Below are 22,218 nucleotides of genomic sequence, written 5' to 3' on the forward strand. Positions count from 1 at the left end.
TGGATCGTGTAATGATCTTAATGTGTTAGATAATTCTCATTTATTTGATAATTTAGTCGAGGAACGACTCCGACTTGTGTTTATCAAGTTAATAACAATCCTTACAATATGGGCTACTACCTGGCGATGGAATATATCGACCATGGGCTACTAATCGATTCAAACAATCCCATCTCCCCGCTACTCCTATGGATACTAATTTTGCAAAAGCGCAAGAAGCAAACTTCGTAAAGATGTGGAGCGTGGTTTTGGTGTTTTCTGAGCTAGATTTGCAATTGTTAGCGAGGGCACGCTTTCGTCCGATTGGGGACGGAGGAGCTCTATCCCGTGATAATGAAGACATGTATTATACTTCACAACATGATTGTTGAGAATGAACGTAATGTACAACTTCCAAAGTGGAAACCACCTTCAGATGAACGGTTGCGGCATGAAGTTGAGATGCAGAGTAATGACCATCTGTTTGTGCAAAACATGGTAGCTAGGACATTAAGTATTCGTTGTGGAGCTACTAATCAACAATTGAAGAATGATCTGGTTGAACATCATTGGGCACATTATGGTGCACGCCACAACCAAAGGAACAACTAATAAGTTTGTTTAAGTTTGTTAACTGTGTTTTTTAAGTGTGCTTTATGTATTTTCTATTAACTGTACTTTCATCATGTTTGTTTAAGTTTGATTTGTCATAGTTGAATTTTCTGTTAACTGTACTTTCATCAAGTTTTGGTGCTTTCTGTATTTTCTGTTAAGTGTAATTTTATCAAGTTTGTTTTGTTTAAATAAGATTGTGATTTGTTGAATAAGATTTGCACATAGTTGAAATTAAAAACGTTACAACATACTTGAAATTAAAAACGTTACAATATAATTGGAATTTAAAACGTTACAACATACTTGAAATTAAAAACGTTACAACATATTTGGAATTAAAAACGTTACAACATACTTGGAATTAAAAACGTTACAACATATTTGGAATTAAAAACGTTACAACATACTTGAAATTAAAAACGTTACAACATATTTGGAATTAAAAACGTTACAACATACTTGAAATTAAAAACGTTACAACATATTTGGAATTAAAAACGTTACAACATATTTGGAATTAAAAACGTTACAACATATTTGGAATTAAAAACGTTACAACATACTTGAAATTAAAAACGTTATAACTAAAAATCATCATCTTCGTATTCTTCATTTTCATCCCTCAGAAATGGATTGGGAGAGCGTGGTTGCGTACCACGAGACTGACTAGCACTGTTTGTTGATCCAGAAGAAGAAAAAGACCCAAACTGTTGAGAATAATGAGTTGGAATGTTTGGACTAGGAGGGGTTGGAATGTATGGACTAGGAGGGGTTGGAATGTATGGAGTAGAAGAGGTTGGATAATTAGGAATAGAAGGAGCAGCAGGAATACCTTGTTCTTGTTCAACCCACTTACGATAGATAGCTGCTTGCTTAGCTTCCCAAAATGTCAGTTGAATACCGCTAAACTTGCTTAGATCAAGCATCATGATATCTTGTTCTTCTCGTGCTTCAAGCCTCAATATTTCGTCTTCTTTTCCTTTTTCATTGAGAGGAACATTTGTCGCTTTAGCTCTGTTTGTTCTTGCGGATATTTTGCGGTTGTAAGTTGATTGTCTCGACCTCCTCCGAGTTTGTGCCATTTGGTGTGCAACTTCATCAAAGCATCTCTTTTCTTAAACTTTCTTTCCTTTGGACGCGTTTTTCGATCGGGGCACTTCCCTCGATGGTTGACTTTCTTCATCTAACGAAATATTGGCTATTCCAATATTGTTAGCGGTTGATCCACCACCGATGCCACCACTAACATCACTACTAGAAGTGGTTTCTGTTTTTTGAACTACTATCACTTCTAGCTTGATATAAATGATTCCATTTTGGACTTAATATTAAAATCCAATAACAATGCTCAAATTTAAAATGTTCCTTTTGAGCGCTTAAAAATATAGTACGAGCTTCGTGACATTGTATCATCCGCATTAGTACCACTAGCATTCATTCTCAATTGTTGATCATAATAACCTTGAAATAAACTTACCGAATGTTGGATGATGTGAAAACGCGCTTGAACCGATCCACCAGTTCGTGGTTGCCTGCATGACCAAAGCCGGCTCATACGCTTGTTCATTTCATCGGCAATTTTCAAAAAAAAAAACATGCCTATTTTGGCCCGCTCCAACAACTGCATCTTCTCAAATAAAAATCCAACTATGACATAAAATTTCATCTTCAACAGGTTGTGAAATTTTTGAGCGACTTTGAACATAGGTATGTTGGCTGTTTTATTGGTTTTGGTTTTCACTATTTCTACCACCTCTGTTTCCTCTACCTCTAGATCTTTGTGAAGACATTTTGTGATTTTGGTGAAGAATAAAAGAAGAAAGAAGAAGATGAAGTGAATTAGTGAAAAATGAGTTAAGCATATATGGAATATATATAGGCCCAGTCCAACGGAACTAAATATAGTCGTTAATATAGCCGTTAATTCCAACGGTACAAAATCGAACCGTTTTAATTTTTTATTAAAAAAAAAAAAAAAATTCGGGACTGGCTAAAAAGTAGACCCGTGCACACATTTCTACTCTCGGACGGGTCTAGTTTTCCCGTGCGTAATCTTGGACGGGTCTAGTTTTACCGGGCGAACCATTTCTATTTTCTTAACCAATTTGGCTCCACTTTTGACAATTCTTAAAATAAAAACGATCATTTGACAACGCGTTGGTGACGGAAATTGCTAAAAAAATTGTCAACTGTCACATTGAAAATCAAAAATAACAACGCGTTGATGATGCTCTTAGAAGATCGTCAATCCAAAACATCAAGGAGCTTGAACTTCGCAGACGACGACTAAGAAATCTTATGTGTTGTGTTTCTTTGTAATTCATCTTTTTTTCTTGTTTTTTAAAAATTTATCTCTTATTATGTATTGTTGTTTCCAATTTTATGAATGAAGCATTATATAAAACAAAATTATCGTATTTGTGTGAAATGAAGATAAAGTAATGTATAATGATATGGATAATGGGTTACAATTCGTTGTCACTTTTTCCTTCTCTTTTAATGGCATGGTGCACCATTGCCCATTGGACTCAGCTTAGTAACTTTGTCTCCAGTTTGTGCTATCATGGATTCATGGCTACGCTTCAGCCGTTCAGGACTTAACAGTGGTTCTGCCGACAAAATAGAACCACAGCACCTCAAGACGAGTAGGGTCTGATATGTTTTGCCTGCAATTTGCTCCTCAATCCTTTTATGTTTTTATGAAACAGGCTGCAAGAATATCATGGAAGGATCTTCTATTTTTTGTGTGTAAATTGTTTATCCCAAAAGCTCATTAAAGCAACCTGGATTTGGTAATGATTGATGAGAATCTGGTTGTCCATGTTAACTGGAAGTTTGGAACAGACTTTCATTGTAATCACTTCCCAAACTAACTTGAGAGAATTGTTTCTTAGCTACGGACTACGGCAACAAGTGCACTAGATTAATTGCCAAAAAAAAAAAAGAGTGCATCAGAGTAGCATGCCTGTCAGTTATCATGAAAGCTCTAAAGTAGCTCACAATTTAGAAGTGTGGGTTCACTTCACTCTATAAAATTCAACGCGCATGTCATGTGATTTGCTCCGTCAATACCGCTCAAGAATTCAATCAGAACATAAAACAACTCACTTCAAACCTCAAACCAGAACACACCCACTACACAAAACTATTGTTTAATCATATACAGATTCGAAATCCCACATTCCAAGTTCACTCAGCAAATTAATAGTTTCTAGGACTGACGTACGCTATCAGGCAGAAAATTTGCAAAATAAAACTCCTAACGTGAATATAGCAACAATGCACAAATAAGTGTGCTACGAAACTGTAGTAGTATACCCACCTCTATTAGTATCAGACTATCAGGCTATTAAGTGTGCTACAAAACACATGTCAATTATAGAATTCACACAACTTCGGTCCAAGTTTGTAGTACGCGTTTGGTCGTTTTGGAGCAACATCATTGTGAACAGAAAAAAAAAAAATTCTTTCATTGCAAACCTAACATCCCTCCTTGTTTCATGTGGCCTACCCCGTTCATATATATGGGATTAAGACAAAGATGATGATGATCACTCACTCTTTCCATGTCGCGACTTCCCAGTTCCCACATGCACCGAAAACCAAACCCCCCACTCCCAACAATAATAATCTTTTGTTTTTTGATAAAACCTTTTCGTACATTATATTAAAATAGGTAAAATATCCCTATGACAGTACAAATAAAACTGTTTCGGACCATCAGAACTAGCCCACTCTGCTAGCTTTATAGCCCAATTATTTCCTGTTACAGAAGTGTACCTAAACGAAAATTCTATCATATCTGTCAGCTTCATGTTCATCTCTTCTACTACGATCTCTATTTGAGTTCCTTGATGGATTAGTTATGATTTTGATCACTTGTTGATCAGTTCCTTCAAAGATCGCATTCACCACTCTCTTTTGTCTGACGAGATCAACGGCAAATTCTGCGGCAAGAAGGCTAGCTTCAGTGCGAGAGAGCTTAGATTTCATAAACAAACCATAGTAGTTCACTTTGAACTGACCAAAAGGAGGAGCAATCCATTCCCCCTCACTTTCAGAAAGTTCCATCTGTTGTGAAAAGATAGCCAAGGGGCTATCCACAGTAGTCCTGCCAATCAGCCAAAGCCTTGACAAGAACTTGTTCATGGTTAGGTCGAATAAACCTAAACCGACAGTCATTTCTATGCCACCAAAGGTGGTACAACAAAGCAAAAGCATATAGGGAAACATTGTGAGAAGGACTATCTCTGCCTTGAAAAAAGTTAAACCATGTTTGAGACATAATAGTCAATACTCAATACATGATCAACACTTTAGAAAGACATTAAAATAGTGATTGAGATTTGAGAGAAGTTAGTGAATTGAAAATTTGAAATACAACAACATGTCAACATCAGTTGTTATCTACTTATCCCAATGGTAATGTTCTACACATTCTTTTATTTATTTTTTTCGCTTAATGTTCTACACATTCAACCAAAACATCCATTACAATTGTATAACTTAACTTGGTACAAATATATATTTGGTATTTCATAATAAAAAAGAATTTAAGTAAATTATGAAAACACACTCAATTCAGATTTCATTCATCAATCCATCAAAATGATCCACTAAGTCTTGATATTGTTAAAAGCATCACATCTATGCCTAACTTCACCCCACCTTCCTTGTTTCACACCAAGAAAACTAAGCTTCTCCATTGCTCTAGCAAAATCTTCAAAAAATGTAGTTTGATTATTAGCATACATCATTGCAAAAGGCCTAGTCCTCGAATCTTCAATCATCGCTCGATCGGTCGCCAATAGTCCTAATCCCCTCGGCAAATTTTGATAGTACATATTATCAAACTTATTCGGAGTCATCAAATCGTTAAATACCGACATTGTAGGCTTGGACTGAAAATTAGCACAAGCATTTTTCAACCCTTGAGCAAACCTTGGGTTCAAAGTAGGATCAACTGAAGAATACTTACTAAAATTGAAGATTCTAGTTGCAAACTCTTTACAATGAGAAAAACCAATAGTATGTGCACCACTTAAAGCAACTGTTTCTTGAATTGTGAACCCCTTGGAAGTAAACAAAGTAATGATTTCAGACATACCCATTGTGGGTTTCGGTACATTTAGTTCAACTCTTGAAGCTTTTGAGACATACCCATCTTTTCTACCCAGCCATACTTGATAAAAAGGACCACCAACCATTGAAACAAGATCACGAGTAGCAAGTGCTAGTATATCTGAACAAGAAACAGTACCTGGACATTCAAGTTCAATAGCTGTTTTAGCACGAACTATAACATCAAAAGCGTCACCAGGTAAAGATAAGTTGATATCAGCGTCACGTTCGGCTTTGTTAAAAATATTTGATGATATCAAAACTGATGCATCACATCCTTCTACCATACAGTCATGGAAAAATAAACGTAGTGTACCTGCTGCTGTTGTTGGGCTAGTTATTTGTTTACTGGTTATAATGTCTAGAACTATTTGTTGAGCTCTGGGGCATGTTTTGGAGTAGTATGTTGTAGAGAGACTTGATTCAGCTGGAACTGAAGTGAGTGAAAAAATGATGACAAGTATGAATGGAAGTAAAAGTAGAGACATTGTGAATGAATGTGTTTGGAGAAGATAGCTAGATCTTGTTTTAGATTGTTTTTGGGCACTAGGAAAAAGGAGAGGAGAGAGTGGGTTTGTTTTGTCACTCTCTTTATTTCTTTTTTGACATAAATTTTGGGTGGTTTTAAGGGAGGTGGTGGGGTATAGGAGGAGAAAAGAAAGGGTTGTAACTGAACTGGCATGGGGCACATGGTGGCATGCAATTTTAGTTTCGTTTTTAGAAGACAAAAAAGCTGTGCAGGTATTGTATCTCTTTGGTTGTACATAACATAGGTCAGTACGTTACTGTTGTTGAGACTTGAGACATTTGGCATAAGCAATCAACGACCGACGTGGCTGACGGAGTACACCAACACTTAGCGATCTTCGCTATGCTGTTGCAAGCTAAATGGATTTAACTAAAGAAAAACAATCGAAAAATAGAGTGTATAACAGTTAACAAACATGAAAAAAATGTATTAGTTTCATGTCTTGTCAATTTTTTTCAGTGTTTAGACTTTTAGCGTTAAGAGTGTAGACATATATATATATATGAACCTTGAGACTTTGAGAGTAAATGTGACAGATAGGTGGCACTAAATATCAATATATGCAGATTTTAAAGCTTGGGACACAGAAATACAAAAGTTAGAATTTAAGACGGGCAGCCCAATTATGATCTTTTGTTTCCCAAAAGTTGCAACTGAAAATAATAATAGTGGCAGTCACGAGTGAGAGTGATTAACGGCATGAAAAAAGGCAAGTGAATGAACTGGCCCGCCAAATGAGAATTCTGAGCGCCCAATCTGATACTTAATTACTGCATACATATACATACATAGAGTATTTATATTCTCAGCAAGTTAGTAATATTATCTATTATAATAAAACAAAATAGGAGGACGGTGGGATTGCATGGGAATCTGCATTAGATTAGATGGAGAGCAGATGTGCAATGGGGATCGTTTTGAAACACCTATGAGTAGTCTTTTAATGGACATCTACTATCACCTCTCTCTATATTAAAGTAGAAAACATTTTATGTGACAATCTCTTTCCTAGGTGGCGCATTCTTGAGACATAGGTATACCACGTGGACACTCTTAATTAATCATAAGAAGTTTTCTAATACAACATGAACTCTTAATCTTAAGAAGTTTCCTAATACATCACAACTCTAATAATTCAATCAACATCTGACAAATTTTTTTTATTTATAGGACTCCAATAAAAAAATATTGCTAAATCAACTCCAAAAACTTATACTAATAATTATCAGTTATTGAATTCCTCACAAAAATTTAGGGGATGTGAATTTTAGAAATGATTTCAGCCATATGGCCGAGTCTAAAACCTTGTCTATATACTAAAATAGAGACTTCTAAGGGAGATTTTTCTCTCTCCTAAGTAGCACTCTAATATGAAAGATATATTTTTCTCTCTCGGCTCTCTAATAATAAAGTTTTTGAATCCATTATGCCACGTGTAATTAAAACTTAGTATAATTAAAACTCTTCTTACTATTTGAGTGCGAGTGTGAGTAAGTGCGAGTTAAATAGTTTCCTATTACAATTACGACTCTATTAGAAATAGTTTTCTCTATTATGATACCTCTATATGCTCGGTATCTATAAGACTGCCCAAATAATCAAGTAAACATGTTATTGAGTTCTAGGGCATACAAATAAAATATATTGAATTTCAGGGCATACAATAAAATATTATTTTGATCTTTTATAGAATGTTGTTTTGATAATTTTATTTCAGGGCATACTACGTATAAATTAGGCATTACCTCAATACATATCTACTGCTATGATGTGAAGAAAATATCAATTTATCATCTTTTCCCACCTATAGATAATAGAAACTAGATAGTTTAGAGTTTAGAAAATATAGTCTGCTTGGGATTTTCTTACAGATGCTCATTCAAATGCCTTTTGTCATTATATGTTTTTCATACAAGCTTTATAACTTTAAAGTCACAGGGTGCTTTGAGCTAGATTTGATTCATGTTTTAGCTCTCCCAAAAAGCTTCAATTATAGTAATTCACTGTTCTGTATTGACAGAAGATCAACTACAAAATGATTATTGTAGTTTTGGAGAAAAATCGATCTAGAGTGGATTTAAGGGAGTAGTGACCACGGGTCAGGTCACCTGAGCATGGCTGGAAAGTGATTAACGAACAATTGTTCATGATGAGAGGTCATTGAGGATTTTTGTTTAGATCGCTTAGACCAATTTGTTGAATTGAAGTGATAGGGATTCAAACCCAACGAAAAAATAAATGATTAAGAGTACGTGGAGCGGAAAAAAATGTATCAAAATGGAAACAATATATGAGAAGTTTGTTGCTATATATTGATGTATCCTAGAGGCGTATGTATGGTATTTAGGTATTGGGACGGAGAGGTTGTCGATTTAGTGTATCCTCGATTGTCTAAACACTACGTTCTCTGTCTAGGTTCCATCTCTACATAGAATCATATCCATTAACTAATTTTTGTTTAACATGTTATTATTCTACCAGGTCTAATATTACATGAATCAATCACATTATCAAAGTGATACTTGAGGGTATATCACCCACAGTGCTCTAGACAAAGAGATCGTTCTGATGGAGCAAATAAATGCTTCTTCATTTACCAACCATATAATTCTAAAAGATGAAAAAAAAAAAATGTATTGTTATGCTATGAACTTATATAAAGTGATGTTAGTAGAAGAGTAAGTAGATTTTCAAGTGATGTTAGAAAATTTAGTAGTGGGTCATTGGCCAGGTTAGTAACTTATACTTAAAAGAGTCGTCTCCATGAAACCCCACAAAAATTTATTTATCCAAGTGATTAATTAGTAATGGTTTCTCAACGACAAGACATGAACTATAATCAAGTTGGTTTGATTTGATTGATTTAATGAAAATTGATCTTTCTGTAAAACAGCGGTCGGGTTTGTCATTACGTTCACATTTCAATAAAATTACAAAATGTTATTTATAAACAAAACTAATTTGATCACGGGAATTTGTGAAAATGGATTTAGGTGAGAAAATGATGAAAGTAAAAGAAAATAGACTTTGATTTCGAAGATAGAAAATCCGTTTGTGCGAATCATATCTCCGTTAAAAGAGTTAGTCTCGATTTTTTATCCCTAATAACAACTCTTCATCTTTGAACGAGCCTTATAAGCGCATGGAATCGATTTAGAACCCCATCTCTGGGTGAACTTACTCGATTTCTAATCGTTATAATTATCGAAACACCCTCTCTAATGGAGATAATCATCACTCGGGCAGAGTTTCTACTCCGAGATCACAGAACTAAAGTGTTATTCTAATTAATATAAAATAAAATTGAATTAAAAACATTTTAATTAAAAACTGAAAATTAAATTCTTCATTACACTAGAAAAGCAGTAAACTACTCTAAATCCTATGATTGAATGCTAACAATTCAATGAGAAAAACTAAAACTAGACCCTTGTATTTATAGTTGAATGGACGGTCGTGATCGAATCTAAAAAATCTTATCCAACGACTGAGATTTGATCACTATTCAACTTTTTGACTTTGAGGAATAGTAATCAATATTTGACACTATTCAACATTATTCATCTTTTGACTTTACAAAAAGTTAAATAATAAAAAATCTAAAATATCTACGTCGTCTTCGATAAATAGTGACGTGCTTGGCTTTATCTCTGATTTCAAACCATACGTCCATTTTATAGAAGCAATATACCATTGCGTAGAGTTTTCTGCGTTGATCATTTTGACAGGTCATATGCTTCAATCGGAGTTAGGAGACGGAAGATGTCACTGTTTGAACTTTCTCTTGATTTTCGGACTGTTACAGGTCAGTTTGATCAAGTTTTGACCCAAACATGACTCCTTTGGCTGGCTCAGGGGCTTAGGTTTGTTCTTTTGACTTGTTTCATGACTCTTTCTATAGTAGGGCCCATTCCTATGGTGGGACCCATAACTTTTACCAGTGAGACCCGAAAGTCGACTTTTTGGCACTATTGACCTATTCTAGCCGGTTGAGTCTATGAGCTTTATTTTGGCATCTGTGAGTTTTAAACGGCTGAGACGGAAGATTTCAAGACCAAACTTTATTCAACCGTATTAAGTGCTAAAACGCAACTTTTGTGTGTATTTTATCATTGATTGTCGAAACCTGTGAAAACATGAAAATACAATTAATTTACATTTATTAAATACATAATTGACCCAAATGTAATGTCTCTATGGGGTTTAAAACACAGTTTTTGCTACTTATAAAAAAATGCAACAAGAATTCGATCAGGTGAAGTGCTGGACCAAAACCTTAAGTGGAAATGGGGCTTGAACGACAGTTGAACTTCAGAGGGGATTGGGAATGGAACACATAGGAATATGAGATAGGTTGATAGAGTACGCAATCAAGTTGAATATTAAGGTAGAGTTAAATTAAAAGAAAATAGATTTAATGCTTTGAATTATATTGTTTGCTACAATTTGTGCCTCCATAGATTATTTGTGATGTAGTTGACGTGTTCATGTGTGGGTGTTCGGAATTTTGCTACCAAATGTGTAGTTAAGACCTTTTGTACCTCCAATGAAGGATTTTCTCTCTCATATATGTGGCATCTTCTAATGTAGTTGTGGTGACACGGATATCTACTTGATTGGCAAGCTCAAATGAGACTATGAGAGTCCATCAATTGCAAACGTTGATTATCTTTAAATTAATAGCAATTATCTTTAAATAAGAAAGATCTCACAATTACCCCACAAATTCATAAGGAAACCTCTTTCAATTTGGAATCTATAGTTATTATTTCCTAAAAAAATAGGAAAGATTATTGCAATTATTTCCTAAAAAATAGGAAATTAAGATCTTATAATCACGGCTTTTATGATGGTGGATAGATTAAAGGATGTAATAAAAAAAATTGAACTTTTAGTTTGGGCGTATATATAATGTAGAGAACTATCTTATCGATCATTTCATTGTGCGTATATATACTAACTATTGTATTTGATAACAAGAATAAACATACACAATGACATGGTACTGAACATAGGCAACACAATGATAAAAGGTAAACATTTAGATCTGAAGCAAACAATAGATAAAGAGGCAATGAATTGGTGAATGGTGATGTTGTTATCTTGATGTTTCGTGGCTGTCCTTTGCCGAAATCAGATAATTAACATCCTTATTGCTGGTGGAAAGTTAGTATTCGATAATCAAGAGAGCGACTCTTGAAGGAATAAATGTTATATCACTAGCGTGATTCTATTTTCCATTTAGAGCACATAATTTCTAAGGTTGGAAAAAACGACTCCATAATCAATGGAGCAGTTGTGATGGGAGAGAATGAATAGCTAGAGGTTAGCATATGAGGCCATGATCACCAGAGGCACACTCAACTGATTCGCCATGGACTCCTTGAAATTGCTTTAGAGCATATATCCTTTTTAGTTATTCAAATCGGCCTTTGTAATATATGGTTCGCACTCACGAATAAACTAACGGATAAATGTTGCTTCTTGATTGTTCGTGGTTTCAATAAAATGCAACTACTGGAGATACATAAGTAGAAAGTTTGCTTAAAAAATTAGAGAAAAGCAACTATGTTAACAACTTATGATACACAAAAATTGAATGAACAGGGGTCCTGAAAATATTGAAAGACAACAATAATATACGAGAAGTCACGACATTCCTGTGTGAAGTTCTCATAATAGGTTTGTGAAGTCATGACATTATCAAAGCGATATACTGGAACACCCAAGCAATGGCTCTAAACATTGTGCAAGATGAACTTATACTCTTAGGAGAATTACGTGAAAGAGCCATATAACTTACATATTCTCCATCAAACCACACAAAAATTGATTTATCCAAGTGAGTAGTGTTGGTGTCTCAGCATCAAGATATGAACTATAATCAAGTTGGTGTTATTTGATTGAATTAATGATCATTCACCAAGAATTCCATCATGTGAAAGTGCTAGCTTGAATGACACCTCAACTTCAAAAGTGCTTCGAAAGGGGGCATATGCTAGATTGCTAGAGTACGCATTGAAGTATAGAACACACTTGATCTTAATAAATACATAAATGTGCTGTGTGGTTTTCTAATAGAAGAAAGTTCAATCTGCTCTGCGCTGCCTACCTGGCACATGAGAAGGAAACATGGTTTTGGAGTCTAACTATAAGAAAAACTTTTTTTTTTCAAAGAGTTGTGCATATATTGTTTATTTAGTAGAAGTGTTTTAGTACATAAACAATGTTCGGATATTGCAATTTTAATACGCAAAATACCTAAAAGATCCCGAGCGTATGCCCAAGTCCAAAATCTAGTCTATATATTAATATTAAAGCTCCCACAAATGTATTTTTCGAGCTACCTTAAAATTCCACGTCACTAACCTAAATCTGGATTTAAGAAACCAACTTAAAACGGGAATCTAACTCCTATTAAAATAGGAAATCCTTATTTCTATTTGAAAGGAAAGTCTGTAACTTCTAATTAAAATGGGAATCACACTTTTAAATTAAGTCAACTTTTATAATATAATATCTCTCATAATTAAAAACAGGTGTTTTAAAGAACAATTAAAACGATTTGTTAGGAAATTCAACTATGACATACGATTTTCTTTTAAAATTCCATGTCATCGCCTATTAAAACGGGAATTACTTTCCCTATTGAAAAAGAAATTCAAGCAATTCTAAACTAAAACGGGAATTACTTTCCCTATTGAAAAAGGAAATTCTAGCAATTCTAAACTAAAACGAGAATCCTTCATACTAAAATTAGAAACATAATTCTAAATTAGGTCAACTATTACAACGAGATCTCTCCCCAATTAAAAACGGGTTTTTAAAGGACAATTAAAATGGTCTTCTTAAGAAATTGTATATGTTCTTAAGTAAGTTTTGCGTATGCACGGGCCTACAAGCTAGTTAATATGTAAAAATGCCAAAATTAAAAGTTGGAATAAAAGCCATAAAATAATGCTTAATTGTTGGGTTTAATTCGTTAAATGTAACTGTTGTATTAATGGGACCAAAGCACAATTTGTGAGTTAGGCACGTTAGAGCATCTCTAGGTGGTGGTAGTATACTCTTCAAATTTGAAGAAATTTTTTGGAGAATCTGGTCGCAAATTTCGACAAACTCTAGGTGGTCGCAGATATCGACCGCAAAATTGATTGTAGACCCCACCACACGCGCCATTAGTAATGTCGCGCGCCAGTACCACTGTCGCTCGCCATTGGTACTATCGCGTGCTACCGAGTAGAAAGTCGGGAATTTCACAAATTGCTTCATTCTCACCCAACACTCCAAAACTATCTCCACAACCATTTCATTTTACCATGACTTCTTCTTCATCATTGTAAAAAACTAGCCAACATACTGATGTTGGCGAATCAACTCAACAATCATGTTATTTTGATACTGTACTCACAAAAATGTGTACTTAGAGCATCTTTAGGAGTGATATCAACCTAGCATCAAACACTAAATTTCCAACAATTTGGTATTTTTTCAACTTCAGGAGAGTCACATGTTGATGAAAACACAAAAAAAACACTAAATCGGCCAATATTTGGTTCCAGGTTTGATGCTGTATTAAATCACTCACGCGGTTTTAGCAAAACCGCTCGGTTTTTCCAACACCGCGTGGGCTTGGGCTGCTAAATGGGTTTCTATGGCGCGGTTTTGCCAATACCGCGTGGGCTTGGGCTTCTATAGGCGCAGTTTTGCCAACACCGCGTGCGTTTTTTTTGAAAATTAGAGTTGTGGTGCTTAGAACTTGACAAATTATGAATTGTGCATAGAAGTTGAGAAATTTATAATTGTGCAATTGAAGAAATTAAGAATTGTAATTCAAAATCGAAAAAATTAAAGAAATTATAAACCTATGATTATGATTATGATTATGATTATGCAGTCCAAAATCTATGATTATGATATAATCATATAATATCCAAAATGATCCAAAACCTATCATATTACATCAAATTTATTTAGCTCTCTTCTTACGCCCCTTACCACTCGATCCCTCTCCTCTCTCTATTTGGATATTCCTAAGCTGCTCCTCTAAGTTCCTAACCTGAGAATCAAGATCTTCTCTGTCTGCACGAAGGTTAACTACCTCAGCCTGAAGTTCCTCATATCCCTGATGTTGTTGCGTGTACACCTGCTAAATATCCTCATACGCTTTTCGAGTCTCGTTATATGCACGCTGGGATTGCTGATATGTCTGAGAATATGCCTCCTCCCTTTCTTGGCTATAATAATACACGGTAGTCCTCATCCTATCAAACATACAAATTTGGTTCTCATATCTTTCCTAAATCTCAGCCTAAAATACATTGTGAGTACATATTATATATATAATGAATAAGAAAAATAAAATAACTAAAGTCACCGTGGTATACTGATCAATCTGCGACTCTAACTCATGACAACGAGCACGAGGCACCTCAGGAATGGAAATGTAAGTAGCCTTTCCATCAGGACTACACACGGCAAACATCTGAGGATTACTGGCAGACACAGGAGCTGGATGATATGCATTCAAAGGTTGTGGGTTGTAAACAGATTGTGGCGGATGAGGAATACGTAGCTCACATCTCATCCCTTCCAGGCCCACAAACTCGAAGTTGCTAGCCCGACCAACAGGAGGCAACAACGGACCCATGAAGACACGGTTCTACCATCTATAATACTGATCAGCAGTCTGCTCAACAACAAAAGAAGACGCATCTGGCGAAGGACCACCACTAGCATGAACTTCATGAACTTGAATTCTACCCCACGACTTCGCATCACTAACATCTGGCATGGGAGCACATGGAACTTCATAACGTCCAGTCATCTGCCTCCAACATCTATCACCACAGTACCAAACCATACAGTCACGTGCGGCAAACACAACTCTGTGACGTGACAACACACAAGCATGCTTCACAACAGGATCGTCAAAGGCAGTAGTCTAACGCCAAGGTCTCCACTCAATAGATCACAATGATCTAATATCAATCTGAGCACGAGCCATACAGACATTATTTCTAATATGCCCCCTGTTACGAGTCAAGTGAGGCCCTGACCAACTAACAAATCTAGGGCGAGTATCAGCAATCATGTCTATGTTAGGGCAAAGAGTTCGAAAGTACTCATAAAACCAAATCTATAAAAGTCCTGTGAATCCTGCAATTTGAGGACTTCTACTTCCGAATGTCTGTGAAGCTTTATCTAACGCCACTATCAATGTGGCATATACTGAGCTACCCAGGTCATAATCTCTCATACCATGCAAATCAGATACATAAGCATAATATCCCATTCGTAGTGTAGAATGACCATTGGGAAACAGAACATGCCCAATAAAAAACATAAAAAAAGCCCTAACATATACATCAACACCCTTACTACCAGGTAGAATAGTCAAAGCTAACTCCGCTCGTGTATCAGGATCTAAGAGGGGTTCCATATATGCAGTCTTAATATGAGATAGCTTAATACCAGAAGAATCATAAGCATTCGCATCTAAGCGAGGAAAACTTATAAGCATACTATCCATATTCTCATAATTTGTATGAAAAGGTATCGGTTGGCCTATACTGATACTCAACCCAGAAATCATAGTGAAGTCTAGTGGTGTGAACCCTAGCTCCGTACAAGGGAAATGAAATGTATGAGTTCTACTCCACCATCTTTCTACTAAAGCTATGACCACTGCCCAATCAGCCTTCTTATAATCCACATCAACCAAAAGACCCAAAGGTGTATACAAAATACTATCTCTAATATGTACAAACTCATCCAAACTCTTAATAACCTTCCACCACTCTCTAACACCATGTAAAGCCGATCTAACTTGGTAGTCAATAACATGCTGATATTATGAAAAAAAATAATGCGTATAAGATAAATAATTAATTGGTCCAACTTAACTAATTAATATTCAAAATATTTAATCAAAACTAATTAATTACCTGAGTATTACCCATCGCTTTTCGACCGTGTTTTGTATCACATGTAGAAAAAACAACTTCCATATCAAGTGCTTCACTGGGTGCAAATTGCCAATCGAAGTCGTTCATCTGATACTCCAATACATAGGGATGTCTATCAGTCGGCGCGACATCCTCGGGTTCTTCTCCCCCACCGTATTCTACTTCCTCGGGTTCTTCTCCTTTATCGCCAATGTCGTTTATGTACTGCCAATCATCACCGTCGAAAGGTTCAAAAGGATCCATTCAAGAGTTTAGGTAGGTTTTTGGTTTTTTTTTAACTAAAGAGAGGGTTTATAATTGAGAGAAAAGTTTAAAGTGATTGAACCACGCGGCTTTGGTCCTGATTATATAGAAGTAGCACGCGGTGTTCTGAAAACCGCGTGGGCTTGGGCATGTCAGTTGGGCTTCTATGGTGCGGTGTTGGAAAAACCGCGTGGGCTATATGGCGCGGTTTATCCAAAACCGCGTAGTTTGATGTCGAAAATTTGATGTTGCTCCTAAAGTTGCATAATGTTTTTTTGGTTCAAAATTTTGGTGTTTTTTTGGTAGCTCTCCTAAAGATGCTCTTAGGTCTATGCAATTGATTTTAGAGTCGCCACTAATTTTATTAAGAAAAAGTTGAGTAAAACCTATGTGAAGGACTAGCCCTCGAAACTAGATGATTATTAGGTTCGGGAGTCAAGGTACGATGTGGGAAGGTGTTAGGCACCCACACTCGTCTGGTAAAAACCAGCCTTACTTCTATTGAGGTGTAATGTATTAAGATAGGTGAATGAATAAAGTTTGAAATTTTATTACCAAATTGGATGATCTTCACTAAATTATTTAAAATCAAATGACTATATGCTATAGTAAAACTAAAAAAAAAAAAAAAATCCTAATATGCAATACTAATTAAAATAAAAGAGAAAAGAAAGATGTCACCTTGTTTGGAATGTTGCCTCATACTTGATTGTAGATTGATCGATTGATTGATGATAAACTTGATCTTGAATTGACAACTGTGATTTTTGGATTGAAAAAGGTGATTTGAGGAAAAAATAACTTTTGGTGAAAAGAAGTTTCTACTAAAGATCGACGAGAAGAAAAGAAGGCTAAAATGAAGAACTAGAAAGAAAAAATGAAGAACACTGAAGAAAAGAAGGCTATTAGCTCTGAATAACTAGGTCCAGATTATTAACTCCGAATTTCTAGCTCCAGATTATTTTTGTGGGTGAATGAGACCCATATTTATAGCATTTGGGCGTGGATTCAAATATGGTAATGAGTTTGATTCAAAGGCTGAGTGTTGATGAAGAAAAATTTAATGGCTTGATATCTTTCTGGATGCACCTCCTAAATCTGGCCCTTGATTCAAGAGGTGGGATAAGGGGTACGATCTTGGCCCTTGGTTTTTGGATCTTTTAGATGTATTAGGGCAAATAATCAAACCCTACACGTCCTTAATGAGCCCATAATCCAAGATTTCCAAACTTGGCTCCAAAATGGCATATTCTCTAGAATATTCTTGATTTTAGGGATCAAATCAAACAATTAAGGAAAGTTCTCTAGGTTTTTGGAGGCTTGAAAATGGGCTAGAAAACCTAATGAAAAGGTCTTACTCGATCTGGATCCACAGCCCATGAGCATATGTCCAAATCCAACCAAAAATGCCCCTTCTGACCATTTTATGAACACTACAAATTTCCTTTGACCGGGTCAAAATTAGGCAAACTCTTCTTCACAAAAATTGTTCATGAATCCATTAGGAAGGCTCATGAACTCTTGAAAATACCCTTAGGTCGAAATCTTACTCCAATAATGTATTGCACTGAACAACGCGCACAACGGGCAGAAACGGGATAGGGCAAGATTAAGGTTTCTGAAATCCAAAAGGAACCTAGGCAAGCTTGTACTCATTTTGAAGGATTTTTCAAATGGAATTCAAATATGAAACAATCTCATCCAAAGAAAGAGTGGAAAAAACGAGATTTGGGCTCCAAAGGGTTATAGAGGCATTTTGGTCATTCTCAACTCAAAACTCAGAAAGCAATGAAACTTCAGCCATAGCTAGAACATGATGAGGAGAGTCTAAAGACGCTAAAAGAAGATTGATGTAGAAATGAAAACTCTAGAAAGCAAATCACCTTATATGATCAAATTTAATTCAAGGCAAAATCGTGAATGAATTATGCCTGGGGTGCCAAAATGGGGTGTCTACAGTTGCTCCTCCTTGGCGGAGGTTGCTTGCAACTGAATGGAAAAGCCATGGAGACAAACCATTTTTGCCAAGCTCCAGCCAAAAGATCTCATGCAATTTTTTAAATCATTTGAAAAATATTTTTGAAATAGGGCATTTCCCTGGATATTTGAAATCCTTAAATTTTTTTTCAAGTTGTTTGTGAAAGCACAGTTGAAATTGGTTGTCACTCAAGAGAGGATGGTATCGTACCTTACAAATGTGTGTTTTACGCCTTACATTTTTCAGTACTCAACCAAAGTATCACACCTTCTAATGTGTGTATTTTACGTCTTATATTACATCAGTGTGTACTAGGATAGTGACACTCAGGCCAAAAAATGGTGATGGATAAGGATTAACAACTTTTTGAAATTAAGTGACAAATTTTTTGTAATCTAATATTTTTCAAATTCATTTTAGAAAACTGGTGAAATTAAATTGATAGATCAATTCATTCTTGATTTTGACTTCGATTAAAGATTCTCATATAATGGTGATAACCAAACACTGACGAAAGACTCACCGGGGAGAGCAAGAAGATCCACGGGGGATGGGAGATTCTAAAGAAGATGAACGAAGACATAGACAAACACTGCTAGGGAAGATAAGAGATGTGTTGGAGATGAAAGATGGATGCTGGGGATGATGATATTCAAGTTCAATCAATCAATCAATCAATTACGTTCAAGTATACTTGGATTGGAAAAGAATGCCACTGTAAGTTCAGGCTGATCCATCCGTGAGGCTGTCAGTAAAAACTGACATTGTTCTCGCGAATAATTTTAATGTTATACAAATGGAGTTACCGAAATGATATTAATGATCAAATGTTTGCCAATAGTGCGATGGAAAACAAAATTTGATGAATATTTTCTCATACTGGAGGGTAAGAACCCTATGGTACTAATATTCATCATTTTTTTATTATTTATTTATTTATTTATTTTATTGGTCAACTGTCAAACTAGTCAAAACCGGGTCCAACAGGTGAAAACCCAGTCAACTGGACCATCCGGGTCAATCTGGGCCAAACATGTTAAACTAGACCAAACCGGGTGAGAAGTAGGGGTGGGAATTTGGCCCTAACGACCCTAACCCGGCCCTGACCGACCCGACCCTAAGCCCTATAAAGCCCTCACAGAGTTTAGGGCCGGGCCAGCCCGGCCCTAATGCCTTCTAGGGCAGGGCTAGGGCTAAGATTCTAAAACATAGGCCCGACCCTAACCAGCCCTAACCAAGCCCTAACCGGCCCTGTTTCACACTTTCACTATAAATACACATACTATAATTGTCCAACTCTTTGTTAAATATTTTCAATTAAAATAACATTGTCCTTTGTAATTTATCACTTACACCCAAGGGTACTTTCAATAACTTGTCTTATATAACAAAAACTTGTCAACTTAACAGCCATGAAGAACAATGAGCACTAGCCTAATAAAAAATAAGACTTTATTCCTTTGATCATCAAGTCAAAGTCCATAACTTATTATTCTCAATTTCTTTTCTCACTTATTTTTTATAAATTATATTTTTATTCACATCCAAGCCAAGTCTAAAACTAAAGATTTCCTTCCACACCATTAAAGCAAAATACAGAGCAGACATTTGTAACATAGAAACCAAAAAACAACCTTTGTCAGAAAAATGACATTTGTAATCTCAAACCTTTCTCCATCACTTGTTCAAAAGCCAATATTTTCATTTCCATATACAAAGCTTGAATCACTTTTAAATTAGAAGAAAGATAATATTATATTTGTTTGAATCTATTATAGAAATAATTTATGATATTACAAATAGTTTAACAACTTCCATGACCCTTAACCAAAACTATTATGTTTCTTCTTTATATCTATTACTTCTTCTTTTAAAATGATAATATAATTATTTGTCTATGTATTTCAATTTAAAATGTAATTTTAGTGAGGTTTGAGTACAAAGAAGAACAAATTCCGAACTCTCGATGTACTTGAGTTCATTAGATTGTGGATGTGCATTTTAAATTTTGGACTTATACGGGATTATTACTAGATTGGTTGGACTTTGAGTTTGTAGATTATTGTACATTTTGTAATATAAATGAGTTTTAAAACTGATGTAGAAAAAAAAAAAGAAAATATATAGGCCCGGCCCTAAAGCCTTTAAAGAAGGCTTAGGGTAGGGTAAGGGCTTGAGGTTTAGACTTGTGACCCGACTCGACCCGACCCTATGCTGACTTTAGGACCGGGCCGACCCGACCCTAATATTTGAAGGGCTTTAAATGTTTAGGGCCGGGCTAGCCCGACCCGGCCCATTGCCCACCCCTAGTGAGAAGCATGTGGTGCACCGAAATTCCATTTCTGGTGCTTGCACCGTATCACTTTACAAAAACAGATATTTTATTTTGAGAGAAAGGAATCTTTGAACGGTCAACGTCCAAACAAACTTCTTTATTTCTTTTCGGTGCCTTTTCTATTTTTGTCTTTTTCCAAATATAAGTACCGCCAACGAGACGATCCTTTGTATTCTTTCCAAACTCTAGATTAATGCATGCAAACATTCCTATTCTTTCCAACGGCCGTTTTTTGCCTGTTGGAGCATGCGACAGTACCACTAGCGCGTGGTGCTGATCAAAGTAAAAAAAAAAATTGGAGCTACATTTGCAATGGCGTGCGACATTACCAATGTCGCTCTTCCTCAGCATCCAAATTGTCAAATTTGCGAACAAGAATGCAAACGAACAGGTGATGCGACCGAATTTGAGGCCACTTAGAGTTGGAATTCCGGGAAATTCCGAAATATTTCTTCAAATTTGAAGATTTTGACGGGTTATACTACCACCTAAAGATGCTCTTAAAACATTATTAAAGAGTTTGTGGGTTTGGGCCTCTAATACAGCCAACGTTTAAGGGCATTAACTTCCATGGGCTATTCTCATAAATTTTCACACTTATGAGTTGCGTTATTAAACCCTTCAACTTCTTCTCCTGAGAATAGGAAGATATAAAACACCACCTCTCCAGTCAATCTAGTGTCTCCTACTATTTTTCAGTTTTTCTTACAATTTCCATTTGGTATGGATTTTCTCCAAGCTTTAGATATGATTACAACTATCATTGAGAAGAAAGAGGTACATACTTTACCTTCTTCAAGGTACAAATTTATCTATATCTACATGTTGATTTTATTTTTATTCTTTCGTGCTTATTTTTTCACTATTTCAACAAATATTCAGTGCACTGAAAGATTAGGGGATTGGTTTTCAGGTTACTAATTCTCTTGAAATTGTGTTTTGAGCGTTCGGTTCAACGTATGACAAATTCTAAAGTTGATTCCACGACCAATGTCCGGTGAGTTATTCTAAAATAAAGAGTTATTGTAAGATTATATTACAATCAATAATTGTACTTTGCAGCTGTTGCATTTTATTTCATTTGCATTCACAGTAGAAGTAAGGAATCATTTATTTTCTTGATTTCTCAGTTTCATCACAGAAACTACAAATAACACAAATAATAAAAATTAAACACGGACTTTAACTATCATTTAATTTACAAATTTTCAACATGTATCTATTTGCCAATCTATTTTATGTTTTATTTATCATTATCTGTCAACAAGTAGATTATTTTAATAATTTTGTCTTATAAAATAGGGCACTCAAAGGACCACCACAACCACCTAATGGTCACCTCATCTCTTCCAAAAAATCACATGTAGTTGGTGTATACACTTCTCACTCTACTCAAGGTTCTTTTGTTCTTGACTATTTTCTTCCTGTAAACTAAATCAAGGGTTTGTGT

At 35.5% G+C, this 22,218-nt stretch overlaps 1 protein-coding gene across 2 annotated transcripts; it reads right to left on the minus strand.

The window, feature by feature from the left end:
- Window positions 1-4,994: 4,994 nt before the first annotated feature.
- LOC147523175 (peroxidase 31-like) lies at window positions 4,995-6,320 on the minus strand. 2 transcript variants are annotated; one of them, XM_086597693.1, is made up of 2 exons: window positions 6,032-6,320; window positions 4,995-5,854 (listed from the first exon to the last, which is right to left on the minus strand). In XM_086597693.1, exons 1-2 carry the CDS (start codon window positions 6,201-6,203, stop codon window positions 5,211-5,213), a joined length of 816 nt encoding a protein of 271 aa, XP_086453819.1. In that variant the 5' UTR covers window positions 6,204-6,320; the 3' UTR covers window positions 4,995-5,210. The 2 variants fall into 2 exon arrangements, with proteins under 2 accessions (XP_086453819.1, XP_086453822.1); XM_086597696.1 differs by having other exon boundaries at window positions 4,995-6,320.
- Between the last annotated feature and the right edge of the window lie 15,898 nt (window positions 6,321-22,218).

The sequence above is a fragment of the Coptis chinensis genome, chromosome 1 (assembly GCF_015680905.1).
Source record: "Coptis chinensis isolate HL-2020 chromosome 1, ASM1568090v1, whole genome shotgun sequence".
NCBI classification, from domain to species: Eukaryota; Viridiplantae; Streptophyta; class Magnoliopsida; order Ranunculales; family Ranunculaceae; genus Coptis; species Coptis chinensis.

Excerpts from the sequence above, each read along its gene's own strand:
- LOC147523175 (XM_086597696.1), bottom strand. The coding sequence starts at position 6,203 with ATGTCTCTACTTTTACTTCCATTCATACTTGTCATCATTTTTTCACTC.